The 16,640-nt window shown below is 40.1% G+C and overlaps 1 protein-coding gene across 2 annotated transcripts in view; it reads left to right on the top strand.

The window, feature by feature from the left end:
- EPB41L4B (erythrocyte membrane protein band 4.1 like 4B) overlaps positions 1-16,640 on the top strand; it is a 164,714-nt gene that overhangs the window by 77,452 nt on the left and 70,622 nt on the right. Inside the window, exons 14-16 of one of the 2 annotated variants that reach the window (XM_030943782.1) lie at positions 462-495; positions 1,447-1,514; positions 4,479-5,750. In XM_030943782.1, coding sequence (XP_030799642.1) covers positions 462-495; positions 1,447-1,514; positions 4,479-4,626 — 250 coding nt within the window. In that variant the 3' untranslated portion in view covers positions 4,627-5,750. Of the gene's footprint in view, positions 1-461; positions 496-1,446; positions 1,515-4,478; positions 5,751-16,640 lie in introns of those variants that run through there. The other variant, XM_030943783.1, reaches the window with a different exon arrangement.

Genomic DNA, 16,640 nt, shown 5'->3' with positions numbered 1-16,640 from the left:
TCTACCTCTCAGTTGCTGTTTTCAGGCTAAAAGGATACTGAAGACAATATCTGCTTTAGGATTTGTGGAAACAGATTCTCTGGTGTGAAATGAATTGCTTTAGCATGTCTCATTATGCATCACCAGATTCTTCTTAGGGTCTGTCTGCTTCCATTGTTTAATCTATTTCTTTTATTATTTTTATATATGAAATCAGACTAAAGTAAAACATACTTCAGTTTTGCTAACTACTCTTATGCTACATTATCAAGCATAATTTGTTCATGTTTTTTTAAATCTAAAGCAAAGAAACAAATTTTACACCACTCTTTCACGTCTTAACTGCTATGGTGTATATCTTGAATAAAATAATGATGTCCTTAAGAATATGAATTTTACTTCTCTGTAGTACTTCCCTGAACTAAAAAACATTGTGATGTAGATGTATTGATTACATAAAAGCAAATTTTTTTCTCTCTTAGTGCTAAAAATACTCCGGAACTCCATAACTACCAGGTAAGAGCATACTAGTTACAGAGGAAAATGTCGTCATTTCCATATTTTATGGTAAATATTTTTGCTCTTTATAGTGTGTACAGCTGTTTTGCTCCCTTTTCCTTCTCTGGGGTGCAATTTTCTGATCGGTCAGAAATAAACAGCACCATATTGGGTTTCTCTTTTTTCCCCTGTGTTCTTGGATGCTCTGCAAGCTGAGTACACTCCATTTGCCGTCTTCTTTCCCTTCCTTTTCTTTCTGTGCAAGTTAAAGCCTTTGGGACTGAGAATGTGATGGGCCCCGGGAGACTGCTCTGTGAGCAAGCTTTGTCTAGAGCAGCCTCTCACAGCAGGTGATCGTGACAATTTCCAAGTTGCAATTACCTCCCTCATCACAACACTTACAGAGTTCCCTGCTGGTCAAATGCTTGTTGGGTTTTTTTTAATACACTCCAGGGAAAACATTACCTGGTTTTCATCTGTGCTGCTGACAGACAGTAGGTACTGAGAAAAAGCAAGCTTCCAAACTCCGTATGTGCATGAGAACTTAGTCTGAACACTTTTTATTAAAACTCTCACCAGTGATTTTGTGTTACTGTTTCTCTTCAAGATCTTGTGGATATAAGAAGGAAGTCCTGTCACCAAAGACAGGAGACCTTCTGAAGCCTGCTCTTATAACCTTTCTTACTCTCCACCTTTGATTAAAGTTGACATATTTTGATGTGATTTCTATGAGAAGCACTGGATGTGCCAGATTGTCTGTCAAACAGGAGAGCAATTTTCTTTGCATTGTCCCATGAGAGTGTCCTAATGAGCAGGCTCAGCACCAAGAGGCTTCACTATGTGCTCAGTGACATGGGAGAAGGTCAGAAGCACTAGAGTTTATAGGGTTCACCAGGAAAATAAAAGTTAAAAGTTAATTGGGAGCTTTAATATGATTTCATTAACCAGGTTCAATGTTTCCATTTGCAGCCTCAGTATCATCCTAATATACATCCTGCTCAGCCACACTGGCATCCACACACCCCTGTGAATGTAAGGTAAGCAATCTTCCCTTTGTGAAGAAAAGATGATTACTTCTTTCTTTATGCTACTCGGTATGAAGCTTTGGTGGCCCTGTTGGGCAGTTCTCTGCACATGAAAAGCAAAAGTTAGAAGTATTGGATATAGAGACAGTGTTAAATAATTTCTAAGCTCTGCTTTGGAATATCAATTTCTTTTTCTAGTTTATTTCTAATTCAAAATAGAATGTTAGTGATCTCCTGTAGGGAATATGTTGGATAGGGAGCTGCTCTGTAGCTTAATTGCAAATCAGTCAGTATTTGTTTGTATTTAATTTCCTAAGTCAGAGGAGAAACTCATTTTAGTGTAAAGTTAAGTTATTAATAATTATATTCTTGCAGTGGAGCACTGTTTTCATCTTTTGCAGAAATGTATATGAAAAAATGACAAGTGCATGGAGCAATTTATCAAGAACATTAGAGATAATGAGTAAAATTATAGCACTGAGTTTTTGAGAACCATTTCACAAAAACATTCCTGCATGTGCTGTTGCACTATCTTCTCGCATACTTTTTTCTTTGTAGCTAGTGATGAGAGACATTGAATGAAAAGAAATTTTGGAAGAAATTCAGTCCAATTAAAACCCACTTGATGGAATGCACAGTGAAGGCATGCACCTGCTGGTGGATATGTGTACACATGATAAAAACCAGCCACTTCTTTATCCTAATAAAAAGTAACCTTTTCAGATGACTCAGGTTTTTAGACAAATAATTACTGTCTTCAGTGAAAAATACCAATACCCTAATTTTTGTTTCTCCTTATCTAACATTTATATTCTTACATCACAATAGGTAGACTTTGGTTTTAGTGTGGGCAGGCTCTGGGGATGAGGCCAAGTTTAAAATGGATGAAAAGACAATTTGGTGTGAGTTGAGTCTGAGAATGCAGGAAAAGGGCAAGTACATGATTAGAAATAATAGGCAGAGAAGCAGACAGGCATTGTCATCTCAAAATTCCTAGTGCACAGCAGTAAAGCAGATACTAAATTTGTGTTAGAAACAGGAGACTTGAAGTTGTGTAATGAACTTTGCCTGTATTTCAGGCTCAGGAGTCTTCCTGGTTTTAGGGTTTTTTTATCCAGTTTATTATGAGCTCTTTAAAATGTACAGTTTCACATTATGGAAGAGTGGCTGCCAAGAGAACCTAATGATTTTATAAATCAATTGAGGTTTTGCTGAAATTTTTCTAAAGATTTCATCACTTACGATACCAGTCCATGACATTTTAAAGCCAAATAGTTCACCCTGGAGCAGAGTGATATTGAAATAAGCACAATAATGTATTGTAGTGTGTGTAGACAACCTCCCCCTTCAGCCCCTCCACTGCCTGGGCAAAGACTAAGGTCAGTGAAATATGAACAATGGCTTTTTTATAGCAAGGCTTGTAAGGCTGAAAAAAAACCAACCCATACTTAAAAGCTCAGTCATAGAAGCTTGGTAGAAAAGGTGCTCAGAATTTTTTGTCCCATTCAGGTAGAAACATTTAAATGCGTGGTTAAAGTGGAAATTTCAAGTTATTCTAACTTGGAGTCGAAGTGAAATAATTGGAAAATTAAAATCTTGGACAGCTTGATTTGAAAAAGCTTATTCCGTTTGAATGCAAACTTGAGATCACAACTACAGATGCATAAAATTCCTTCTGCTGTGCATGAGAGTTTGGAATAGGCATGGGCTGAAATGAAATGACCTGTGTAATACATGTTCTATATGGAGCTTTTGTTGAATAACTTGTGAAATAGTATGTGGAATTGTGTCTCAGTTTTCTTAGTAAAATTCTTTCACTGAAATTGTTTGCAGATTCTTTCAGTGAAATTGTTTGCAGTTAGCTTTATATTTAACCTTCTGGGAAAAAAAAAATCCAATTAACATCTGTCATTATATAACTTTAGAATATATCTAAAAAAAAGATAAAATCTAAACCTTGCCTGTGTTTCTGCTACTATAAAAACACTTACCAGAATCATAGAATGTCTTGGGTTGGAAGAGACCTTAAAGATCATCCGGTTCCAACCCCTCCATGGCCAGGGCCACCTTCCACTAGACCGGGTGGCCCAAAGCCCCATCCAACCTGGCTTTGAACACTTCCAGGAATGGAGCATCCACAGCTTCTCTGTGCAACCTGTTTCAGTGCCTCACCACCCTCACAGAAAAGAATTTCTACCGTATATATAATAATTGCAGCTTCAATTTGGTAATAAGGTAATGTTAAATGTTGTGGTTTCCTACATAGTGTTCAAAATCGTTGTTTTATTTATTCCCCACTCCGCTGCAATGATTCAGGGGACACTGTAGGAATGGCTGAAGTTAGTATCTCTAAGCAGCAATAAGTAATGAACAAATAAGGAAAAAGATATTTTCCTTGTAGTACTTCTGCGAGTCTCAGAGAATTACCTGTACTAACTGTAGACTGGGGGTGTTCTTAAGAAAATGCAACTCCATAAATTACAGGCTGCTTTAGTGTTAATTAGCTGCACCAGTGCCAAAAGAATGGCAAGAACTACAGAGCTATTTTCATTCATAATAGGATTGCCTTTCTTAACCCTTTGCACTTAAAGGATGTACTGTCATGAGCTCAGCATTTTGCATGATATGTTTTATTTTACTTGTTTGTTGCACAAATTTAGTTTTCCTGTAGCCTCCCCCTCCTTCCCCACCCCCTTTGGAATTCCGGAGCATTGATGCACTATGCTTGTCTGTAACATTGCAAACAGAGAGGGTTTTAATGATTGAGCTTTGGTTGAAAGCCTTTTGAAATCAGCTAGAAGATTCCTAGTTGCTTCAGCAGCTTCAGCATCAGACCTATGGGTCTGTCCCCATTTCCTTGCCGTGCTGTAGCTCCGTGTGCATGCTTAGCACTTGCAGGATGAGCTCATGTTTCTGTGTAGCACTCCTAAGTTGACTTCCATTCCTCACTAACCAATAACTGTGCAAATGGTACAGGCCACCCTATCATGATGACAGGCCCTATTGGAAACCCCCAACAAGTGGAGAGGACAGCAATTTACGGTATATCCAGGAACAGAACCAGAAGAATTTAGGAGGAGTCCAAAGCATGGTGTACCAAGATAAACTCATGACGACTCTCTGAAAAAGAGCCATCTTCATTTCATCTGCCACCTTAGACATCATTGCATTCCATGGTCCTTGTCTGTCTGCAGTATGTTCAAAGTGTATTGTGCATAAAGTGTTTGTCTTTGTATGTACATCCATCCTTGTTTAGTGTTTGTGGACATTCTTGGGAAAAGTGTTTTCCATATCTTTGTTGAAAAAAAAAATCTTGAAAAACCTCTTTTGAATTCTGGTAAGAATTTTCAGTGCCCTGAGACCAGAAATATTTCTGGGGGTTTTCATTCTACCCTAGTTTCAAATCTGTGACCCTCTGCCTGCTGTTGAAGATCAGACATTTGTGCCTTAGTTATTTTTATTACCTTGTGTCTTTTGAGTCAAATAGATTGAGAACCTTGTTTTTTAGTGGCATGCAAATTGGAGGAAGGAAAATAATTCATTCTGGCAATCAAATTGGCTTGTGGGCCACCAACAAAGGGAGCCTACTGGGGCAGTCATAGGTTTGGATGTTATTTGTTTCTAGTTTTGGTGTTCTGCAGAAGAAAGTAGAGGTGCTTACCTAACTCTGAAAACAAGTATAGGGAAAGAACACTGTAATAAATTTCACAGAGTATGTTGGTTTTTTTGCTGTTTTTTTTTTTTTTTTACTTCTTATATTGATAGCATTCCCCAAAACCATACCTGCTGCTATAAAGGCAAGAATGTTAAAAATTAGTCCTTGCTAAAAGGGTGCTGCTGTCATCTTATTTTTAATGTGATTATGGAAGTGAACTTTTAATTACATGAAACTACCTACTGATAACTTTTCTCTGAGTGGGCTCAAAAACACAACATATGATCAGTACATTAAAAAATGAGGACATTCCAGTGGAATAGCTCTATTTTTTTAAAGTTAGACATTTGTGAAGTTGAATGTACATTTTGCCGACCTAGGACTTTGAATTGGACTGGCTGGTATTTTGATCACTTGCAGACTTTTTTGTTATCTTTAAACCAAAAATCACAGTGCCATCTTCACTCGTGCATTTGTTTTAGCTAGGCCTTACATCTGTGGTCTCTCTGAAGTTGTTGGAATGAATGAATCTTCATTTGGGATGTTTTCAAAATGAAGTAGTTTTTAACTTGATTTTGATAAATACACATTTATAAATGGCTATAATGAATTTTTTCAGAGGAAATTTGATAGTTTATAACTTTTTGTGAAATACATTTGTTTACAAATGTTATCTTTTATTATTTGTTTTGATCTTTCCTGTATGTGCTAAGTACAAATAAAAAATGTCAATCTTGTTGATCTGGTTATGATGCATTATTTATTTTTGAAAGATTTTGGGGGTGGGTGGGTAGATATGCTTGTACCTGATTTCCCCTGTAGTTACTAATGCTGTGGTGGATCAATGTTTCCAGTACAATCTGTAGAGAGCAAGACAATAAAGCAATTGTGCACTGAGATGTGAAAATGCCAGAGTAAGCCTAAGGTGTGTAATCACAGAGGCTGACTTTGGTTTCCCCAGACTAATCTTCCTCTAGTTCAGCAGCACTTTTGTTTAAGAAAGTAATAAGGAGAAACTTTGTTGGAGCCACTGGAACAAAAGTCTAGTTTAGCTGCTGCTCTGAAAGCACTCTGGAGGAGGGTTTTTTGAAAACTCACATTAAAGTGTGAGGCAATGGTGCTTTATTCTTTACACACCTACATTCATAATACAGTGTCATTCTTGTCATATAACCTTGTCAGCTTCCATGTGCTCTGTTGCCAGTCTTCCACCTCATCCTGTGTTGCTGTGTGTGGTTTGGTTTGTTGCTGAAGGTGCACTGAGCAAGGGATCCATTCCCTGACAGACTGCAAGAAAAGACAGCTCAAGGCCCAGCTGATCCTGTAAGTGTTAAAAAGCCTCAGGCGCATTGGGGAAGAACAACCTGAGGGCCTTGTGTGCTCTGCAGTTTGTGTGTGTAACCTCAAGGGAAGCACTTGTCATTCTGCTCCTCTGGAGAAGGAGCCCACACATTCTGCACTCCCTTTTCACTTGTTCATCCCTCACCCTCCCTGCTGCCTGCAGAAACCTCAGCCAAGTCCCGGAGCCATCAGCTAGGTAAGAAGAGATCAGTGTCTCTGTCCTTCCTTCCTCTAGCCATAGTTGGCTTCCTGTAGCAAATGGGCTAGGATGCAGTTGGGAAGAGGGAGCATATCTGCCTGATTCCTCTCTGAGCCCAGTACTGCTCTCACCTGTGCAGCTTACACCACCTGAACAAAGGTAGATATGGGTGGTATCTATCTGAACAGGGTAGTAGAAAAGAGTTGCTTTAAATATTAAAAAGCACATTGGTATTTTTTCCTAAAATTAGCACAGTCGTAACTCACAACAGTTTGTTTTTAACAAGTCATAGAGGTCTTGTGATGCTAAGATTACAATTTTTTGATTGAAGCAACACAAAATACTGCAGCTGAAACCAGATTACATGTAGAGAGGGGAGAGAGAAGAAAAGTTTGGAAAATGTTTGGTTAAGTCTGTTGCTAAACGCAGCAGGAATTTTTATTTAAAATATTGGGAAAGTTCTGTCCAAAAAAATCAATACTACATCTTAATTTTGTGCTGCTTCAGGAATCCTCTGGTAGTTTATAGGCACAAACTCAATATAGGACCTTGATGGCCCTGCTATGTGAGTGTTTATACACTGAATGACTGAATTACTTTACCTAGGAGTTCCTCATGAGAAAATGCTGCACAGTTTTTACCAAAAAGCATATTACACAGTCATTCTAAGTCAACACATTTTAAATGTGTTTTAAATATACACAGGAAAGTTTGTTGGGTTTTTTTTTTTGAACCTTGAGGATTGCTAAAAGGAGATAACACCTTAATCCAAATGAAACGTGTTCTCAGGGGTTCCCATTGAACTGCATGTGCAAACTTTCTCCACCCTGTTCTGAAGTGTGTTTGTTGTCTGAAACCTTCTTTTTACAAATCCAGCATGTACTTAGAAACTTCTGTAATTTGATTACAGGTGATAAACACTACCCTTGGATCAGTTTGGGAGGGGATGGAGGGGAAGTCTGAGTATAGCAATAGGTCTTGCAGAAATTGCACTGATCCAAAGTGCAACATGGACTTGCTTCTTCCGTGTGCTGGAGAATTGATACAACCTGGCTGAGGGTATCTTTTGATCATCTCTCTGCACACCTTCCTCTTGTGCTTAATAAAGCTGGAAACCAGATCTTCCCTAGCAGGGCTCAGGCCTGGCTCTACATTCAGTGTATTTGGATTTGCAGAGGGATTGGCCTTGTAATAACCATAATCCCATGTCCTCTCCCCCAGGAACTGCTGGGGGAATTGAAAAGCTGGTGACTCTGTGACACCACATCTGCAACACAAGCTGAAATATATCGCTTTTCAGGCCCAGCCAGGCCCTGGCATGCAAACTAATGACTAATATTGAATACTGAAATATGATACCTGAAATACAATACTGAAACTGTTGGCACTTTGAATATATTGTTTTAGTGTGGGCTTTTTCATCAAACTTTCATTTTCAGCTATTTTTCTCTAGTTGATGTGAGTCACAGGCAAAGTGAACAAAGGGATCAGGTTTTATAATGCATTTCTAAAGCTGGCAACCAGGGATTTGCATACTTAAGGAAAGAATAAGTCCTTCTGGACCCTGTTATCATTGAACCCATGGGCAAACTGACCAAGAGGAGGATTGTTTTCTCACATTGTGGATGGCAACAAGGCATATATTATGGCCTGGTGATGCAAAATGTGATTTTCTGTTCCTCTAATGAGCACTGCAGAAGATGTCTTTTCAGCTTGCAAGAGAAAGAGTGGCAGAGCTTGCAAGTAATTTTGAAAATGGAACTTTAGGTGCAGGCAAGGAGTGAGCTGGGGAACATCAAAGGCAGCAGGGGAAAAATGAAACCGAGTATATCACCGAGTATATCACCTGCTTCTCAGGCATCAGAGTTGGCGAGATGGGGCTCTCTCAGAGAGAGGAGACAGTTCAGCACTGCAATCATCTCTTTTGAGAGGAGAAATATTTTCAGTTTGTGTATCAAGCAGGCAGGCTTCTACCTATTTCAAAGGACAGAAGTTTTGATGGACATCCATCTAACCTGACACTCCAGTTCCCTGGAAAGAATGTTCGTAATGAGAGGTTTTCCTATTACTCTGCAACAGAGAACCAAGGAAAACAGACTTGTAGGGCAAATGCTGTCATTGCAGCATTGCTAATGGTAGCTAAAGAGACTGCTGGTGCCAGAGCTGCTATAGACCAGCATTAATGGACATAAATTAGGAAATGTAATTTTTTTAATTGACCTCAGACTCTGTGTTGTGCTTTGAAAGGGCACTGATCCACCAGGACCCTGGCTTCTTTTGTTAAGACAGAAGTTTCATGTGAACCTTGAGAGCCAGCTTGAACTAACAATATGCACCCTAACCAAGCTTTTGCTACATTGTGAGGATGGAGATTTTGAACTGTTTCAGAATAAATACTTGTTTTCCTATGTTACAGCCAAACTGCAACATGCTTAGAAAATCACAATGCTCTTATGCTGCTCCCAAATTTTAGTGTTGAAGAGCCTGCAGGAAAATCAGTTTTCCTTCCAGCAGGCACATAGAAGGATGCAGCTTTTGGAAAAAAACAGTCCTAGTCAAATCAGATCAGAAAAAAACATGTAAAGAGGTTGGCCACACTTTTCTGTCTACCTCCTGCAGTACATGGCAAAGCAGCGTGTGGTGATCATGAAGGTGTTGTTTGGCTTTCCTTGCTTTCTACCACTTCTCATACCTTGAAGTGACTGGCCAAAGAGTTTCCCTTTCTCAGTGTATGTGCTGTTGCTCTTGTTGCCACTGCATCACCAAAAGAAACCACAACAAACAAAAAAAACTCAAAAAAACCCCAACAGATAATTCAGTTGGAGTTCTTCCATTGGTATGAATCATTTCCAGTAATAAAGCTACAGAGTAAATGCTGTTCTCAAGAACTTACTAATGACTGCTTCATGACTGTGCTTTAAAGGAAAACAACTTACTTTCACAGAGCTGATTTCACAAGTGTTAATCTGAATTTAATGGTGAAGTTCACGTGTCAGGCCTCCCTGTGCGCTGTCCCCTGCAGATATGAGTAGCTTGCTATGGAAGGTACAAGCATGTCTGTAACAACTTGCATATTGCTTTTAATTTATGCATGTAATATACTTTCAGTTTTGAACAGGAAGAAGAGATTTTTTAAAAAACCAAAAACCTTTCTTATCCATCCAGCTTTTCTAAAGATGATTTTTCCCCCTTTAGTTAGAATCTTGGCAGACTTGGCACACAGGTTAGTGGAGATAAGTAGTTCCACAGCCTGACCCAATGTTACTTCTTTGTTTTGTGTTATTTTGCATAGCAGCTTTCTAATGGCTGTGGGATACTCCTTTGGGTTTGGTGGCACCTTATCTTCTATGATCTGATGCCTGTATCTGTTCAGAAGCAATCTAGTTTGTCACTAGCAGAAGAAGCATTTATGATGACTGCCTTAATCATCACGCCCTCTCAGAACTGAGGAATCTGCAAATTTAAAATTAAGATAGATGTTGAGCTGTGGCTATGGGAACCAGTGGAAGTGCCCCTCGGGTTCTGTTTTCAAATTGCCACCACAATTATATTTCCACCATGAATGTACTATCTTTTTAGTGTGCTTGATTTTTTTTTCTTTTCCATTTTCATCTTTCTCTTTCTTTTCCTCTTCCTTTTCCTCTTCATTTTCCTTTCATAGCAGTAGTAGCATGACCTTTAAAACTATCAAACAGCAAAATCTGCATCACACAAATGATGTTTTGGATTACACAAGAACAAATATTTCATACAAGAACAGTTTGGAAAACCTCTAGCTGCTGGCTTACCCAATGTCTTATGTTGATGGATTATAAAAAGCACTATTTCTTTTTTTTAACTGAGGCAATGAAAAACATCTACTTTCTGAGTCACAACAAAAATGAAAGAATTAGCCACACCTAATTAGAAATAGGAAGTACCGATCTAATGCAATTAAACTCCGGATAAGAAGCTAATTATTTATAAGTTACTTTTTCCTCCCTAAACCCATAACACTCTGTGCTGGAGTTCTAATGACAGTAGCTTACCTGCCATTACCAATTTCTGCAATTTTGTCTTCCTTAGAGAAGTAGAAATACAAATCATTAGTCAATCTCCAGTGCTCTCTAAATTGTGTAATTGCACAGTAATGGACTCAGTACCTAAACAGATGTCAGAGTGGCTGTTTCCTTTCATCTCCAGGGGCCAAGGGCCTGAATATTAAGGCCTTGCTGGCAAGCAGCAGAGCCAGCATCATGGTGCCTCCAAGCCGAGTCTTTCCCATCAGTAGGAATATAGGAGTCAAACAGGAAGGAAGAGCTCAGGAAAAAATGGGTCAGGCAAAAAAAAAGCTCAAGTAGAGGGTTTAGGAGAAGCAGAGTTTTACTATGTTATGTGCAAAAGAAAGGAACTAGAACATGAAAAGCAATGGATTCTGCTAGAAACTCTGAGAGTGGTGAAGAGGAATGAAAGCAGCAAGGGAGCTTTGTGATTTCAGCATCTGTGTCTTCAGTACCTGGGGCTTTCTGAATCAGTAGTAAGGCTGATTTGAAGCAAACTTCAAGGAACTTGAATGTAAAATTGGATGCTGCTTCTGTATCAAAATTTTGAGCCCAGGAGGCCTTTGTTTGTTATTACTCATTTTCAGTTTCAATGGTTGCATTTAATGTTCGTGTCTCATTCTCTATTTCTGACTAAAAAAAACAACCGTGAAAATGGCTTTAAAGGTAAAATGAACAGTTTCCTGCTCTAAGTCAGATGAGTTGCCCAAGTATTGAAGTGAGAACCTGCCCAGAGATAGGGCAGAGGTTGCAAGTATGTAATTAAGAGAAGTCTTGCTGTGCTGTGATTGATTTTGTACTACTTTTACCTGTTAATATTGTGTTTTAAAAAGGGCAAAATCTATAACCTAAAAAGAAGTCATTTGTGTGGCAATGGAGTCGGTCGTGTTCATGCTGGACTGTAAAGTTATGGCAAATTACTGAAAATTCACAAGACAGCATATTTTTTGTAAAGCGTTAGCACAGTTCAGAATCAGAATAATTTAGAAGCATGAAAATTAAACAGTTTGGTTAATTTCTTTTAAAACAAGTTTTTTTTCCCAAGGAATTTCAGCTTAGTAAGGATGGAGACAGAAAGGAGATTTTGTAAGATGGGAACATATTGTTAAGGGAAGATAAATCCAGTGGATTGGCTTCAAGGCTAAAGGGATTACACCTTTCTAATCTGCCAGATGCAAGGCTGCTGTAGTTCCTGGCTTCACAGCCCAGGATAAGATGCTGAGCATTCCTTCCAGAGATGTAAATGCTCACTGAGCACCCACTCAGCCAGCCTTGCTGAGGAGCAGAGGAGGAGAAGGGCAGTACCTTGAGCAGCACCTGCATACACAAACAGCAGCTCCCAAATGTGCGGCAGCACAGAGAGTCCATCCTCGATGCAAACAGAAAATAGGACTGCAGTTGAGAAGATGCCCTGGACTGTGGTGATCAGAGCTTGACCAGCCAAGCTGACTGAGCAGCAGATTGCTTACACATGGGGCTGGCCACTTTTCTCCCATGCATCCTGAATGAAATTCATCCTGCTCATGAATCTACCTCTTTCTTTTCCCTTGTCTCCTTGGAGGTACCTCTGCTTTTTCCTTGCATTGCTTCTGGTTTTGCTAAGTCCATACTCAAATGTCCCAAGGCTTCCACAGTAGCTTGGACCTTACACAGTGTTACTGATAGAGTTTCTTAGCCAGTGCTGGCCTTGCATGGTTTTTCTCACCCAAGAGACCCTGATACTCCTCCTTCAGAGCTCTGTGATGTTTGGCCATTGCTCATGTATCCCTACCATAAGTCCCTGTGAATTCCAGCAATCCTTCTGGGCATGCTCTATAGCATTTTTTGGCTGCTGCTGCCTTAACCTTAATGTCCAGCAACTTCTGTTGCATCCTGTGATTTCTCGTGTTCTCCTCTCTTAGCTAAGCGTCAGGTCTATGCCTGCCTCTCTCTGCACCCTATGGCAGCAGTGTGATACTGAGCACAGTGGAGATGAGACAGGGATGTGTTTAGCTCACAGGACCTGAGTTATTTAATGAGTTAAGTGGTGGGAAAAGCTGCACCATGGCTAGCAATCTGAGATCAGCTGCAGGCTACGTCAGACGCCACAGCTCTTTGCTTGGCTTTGCTCCTGTTTTAACCTGAGCTGGATGCTTGGATTAGCCACCCCAAGTTGTTTTATTTCCTGGACAAGGAAATTGCCTTTGCCTCTGTCTGAAAGGGGAAGGCAGCAGACTTGAGGGAGGATCTTGTTGGTCTTAGAAAATTTTATGTCTGCTTTTCAGAGTTTTCTCAGCTACAAGGACATCTATGACAATGAATTTTTTTTTGACAGGTGATTAAATATCATTAGCTATTGTTAGTGTTAATTAAAAGCCTTTGTAAATGAAGAAAAGCACACTTAGTTTGCCAGTGGGCATATTTTGCATGACAGTTTTGCAAGACTGTATTTTTTTAATGATCTTTATGCAGATAAGGTGAAATCTATGAGGACAATGTCTTTATTGAGTCAAGATTTGTTCCTTAGTATTTTATTAGAACATACTTTGCTGTGGGCTTTATTCTGGTGAAGAATTCCAGATTAGTCTTGCTTCAAAACTTAGTTCAGCATCTTGTGTCCTACAGCAGTCTTCTGTCACCATTTATTAATATATTTTTTCCCTATTATAATTTTCTCTTTAATTTCAAGGTTGTCTGGGAGCAGGCTGCTGGCTGCCTGCTCTGCTTTCTGAGGTGTCCCTAGGATTGGATGAGGACTGTGGATCACCCCTGGCAGCAGGGAAAGAAATCTGCAACGCAATTTTCCATGCCTTCCCTGAAGGAAGAAAATGGGCCAGTTGTTCTGGTGTCAGAGCAGAGCATGGAAGTGTAACCACAATGTTAGCTTTAGTTACACTTCACACAGCTCAGGAAACCAATTCTGGCCAGCAAAGAGATCTTGGTTACATGGTGCAGGAAGAATAAACAACATAAGGCTTGGTTTTAGTGATCTCAGTTTTCCTTTACTTAGGAATACTCATTGCTTTTATATGTCCCAGTCCTTGGCTGCAAAATGAAAGTTCACTCTCTCTCCTGTTATTGCAGTCATCCTGCTGTGGTCTGTGTTCCCTTCTCATGTAATGCTGGGTCAAGTCTTTTGCTTCAGTCCAATAGCCCTGGCTATTAAGTGATATTCGCACGGCTTCTTCCTATCTCCTCATTTCCTCTTCTTTCCTCTCCACAGGGACATTTTCAGAGAATGCAAAATTCCTTCTCTCTCTGTGCCACTTGCCATGCTTTAGCAAAACAAGTGGTATGCGAGACTCCAAGCATGATTAAAGGAAGTTTAGCTAAAAGTTCATTGTAGTTTATTTGGTTGGGGTTTTTTAACTGCTTTTGAAGCATGGGCAGGCAATTAACCAAGAGTTTACCTTCCTTCACCCCAGTAAAGGGAGATACTAAACCCAAAAATGAATGTTTGGCTCCACATAGCTGTTAAGTTTCCTCCCCCTGGCTGCCACACTGAAGTTTCACACGCAGTGGCTGCTTTCATTACATACACATTAATACACATATATGTTAACAGGCACTGCAACACTTCCCCTGGCTGCCATTTGGGAGCACATCTAAAGCCCATTTTGATGTTGGAGAAGGTATTGTAATGATACGGCGATGGGTGATACATCTCCCAGCACATTCAGTACAACACCAGCAGTGTGAATTTTTGCTGCCAAAACCTGTGCAAATCACCACCAGGCTTGCTCCAAGCTACAGATGGGGGAGGACTGAGAGCAGTTCTGAAGATGTTTGTGGAAAGTTTGAGGATTTTTAAATACTGGGAAATTGCAGTGGTTTGGTGCAGGAGGAATGTGCAAAGCAAATAGAGATGGGTGCAGTAATCGTTAAAGGTTATTTATCACAACCAGACCTAGAAGCCTGAGATTTTCTCAAACCACTGTTCAGCTGTGGTAGGGAAGGTCTAAACTCTTAGAGCCATCCACAAGGCACGATAATTTGAGCCTGCTTACTGCTCTTGCCCTTCCAGCCTACCTATGGAGAGGAGAGAAGAAAGCCCCACCATTTGCTCTCCAAGTGCAACTTCAGACAGGTGGAAGATGGCTAGAGGAAGAGTGGGGAAAGAGGGGCATGGGCAGGGTGCAGGAGTAAGCATCTGCTCTGGAACACAGGTGCAAGATGTTTCTGCAGGGCTACACAGCAATGTTCTAGAGGAGACTGAGGCTGGTAGCTGGGAGGATGGCATGGAAAGGCAATTACGTTTTTTTTAAAAAACCCCTTGTCACTCATGGGTTACACCAAAATGGGAGTCCTTGCATACCGGGCCTGTCATGGATGAGAGAAAAGTCCTGATCAGGTATTGATCTCAGCACGTCAGAAGGATTAGGGCACAGCTCAGGAGGAATGTTTGTGCTCTCAGGTAGTAGTAATGTGTAACAGCTGAGGTTTTGGGGCTGGAAACCTGACCAGTTTAGGAAAGGATCTGATATTCTTGAACCTCATATGTTAAACATGAGTCAACAATTCCTGACTATATAAAAAAATGTCATGTTCCAGTTTATAAACAGAAATAGATCCTGTAGGACATGGGAAGCAACTCTTCCTCTTTGAAACATGTTTGCAAGGCCTCAGCTGGAATGGGGTGTCCAGTTCTTAGCACCACATGTTGGAAGCAGAGCAGGGAGCAGCTGGGTGGACAGGGATGGCAAGATGTCTTAGAGCTGTATGGAATGTGCAACCTGTGAGGGGCAACTGAGGAATTCAGAGCTCTAAAGATCCTGAGGGGATGAGGGGAGGTGTAAAGGGCCATTTTCAAAAACACAGGCTTCTGTGGCAAGAAATAACCTTCTTACTGTGTCTGTCATGGATGGGAGATAAAATAGTGGCTTAAATTGCAGTAAAGGAGACAGAATAAACAAAGAAATAAATGTAGACATGCTGAGACACTGAAATTGATTGCACAGGAGGGTCATGGAGTCTCTGCTAGTGAAGGTGTTGGAGGTTCAGTTCAGGTAACACAGGCCCACATACTTTGGTTTTGAAGGGCTTCAAAAACTTTTCTGTTCCTTATTTTCCTATGTTCTCTTAACACTGTTGTGTGTGTGGATTCTATACTAGAGATATAGTTTGGTAAAGCAGTAGGTGACTGCAGCACATGAAATCTAAGAATGTCAACTGAAAACAGCTTTTTGGGTAAAGTGTCAGGAGCGTAAAACTGAGACAGAGGACTAGTAATGTAAATGAAAACTGTAAAATAGAAAAGGAAGTTAGTAGGTATGTGTTATTTGCCTTGTTCCTCAATGTGCTGCCTTTTTCATCAGAAGGAAGTAATTAATGTGAATTTGAGGCTTAAGGCAGCACTAACCTTCTTGTGAACACTGAGTGGCCTTTTTGAAGGTTCAGCCTGCAGAAACTGAAACCTCAGGAATGCTTTTTCCTGACTGAGGGACAAAAAAGAAAGAAATGTTTGCTTCTTTTGCACACTTGCCTGTAGGGCTCTGCCTCATTTTCCTTGAAGGACAGGAGCTGTCTGTATAGGAAACAGCTGGAGCTTGTTGAGAAAGCCACACAAGTAAATAACAGCAGGGAAAGAGGAAATCTGCAGGACAGCTGAATGATGTTTAAAAAGTAAACCAAAGGTGTGGCATTGGCATACTAGGATGGCCAGAAGACAGGTGCAAGAGAAAGGATGAAAACTACTACCTGTCCAGATAATGCCCATAGTCTGAGAGCATTAGTTAATGTCTGGGGAGCAAGTATAAATTCCTGGAGGTCAGGACTATAAACACTTTAGCATATGGTTAAAAAATTGGTTCACTGAAAGTAGCGATTTATTTACATCAATAGATTGAGAAGGATACATGAGCATGTTTTCTATTCAGGTAAGCCAGAAAGAAGCAAGCAATAGAAAGCAAAGTTAGCAACAAAAG

Source organism: Camarhynchus parvulus, chromosome 2 (assembly GCF_901933205.1).
Source record: "Camarhynchus parvulus chromosome 2, STF_HiC, whole genome shotgun sequence".
Classification (NCBI taxonomy): Eukaryota; Metazoa; Chordata; class Aves; order Passeriformes; family Thraupidae; genus Camarhynchus; species Camarhynchus parvulus.
This window is presented reverse-complemented; position numbering and strand designations above follow the sequence as displayed.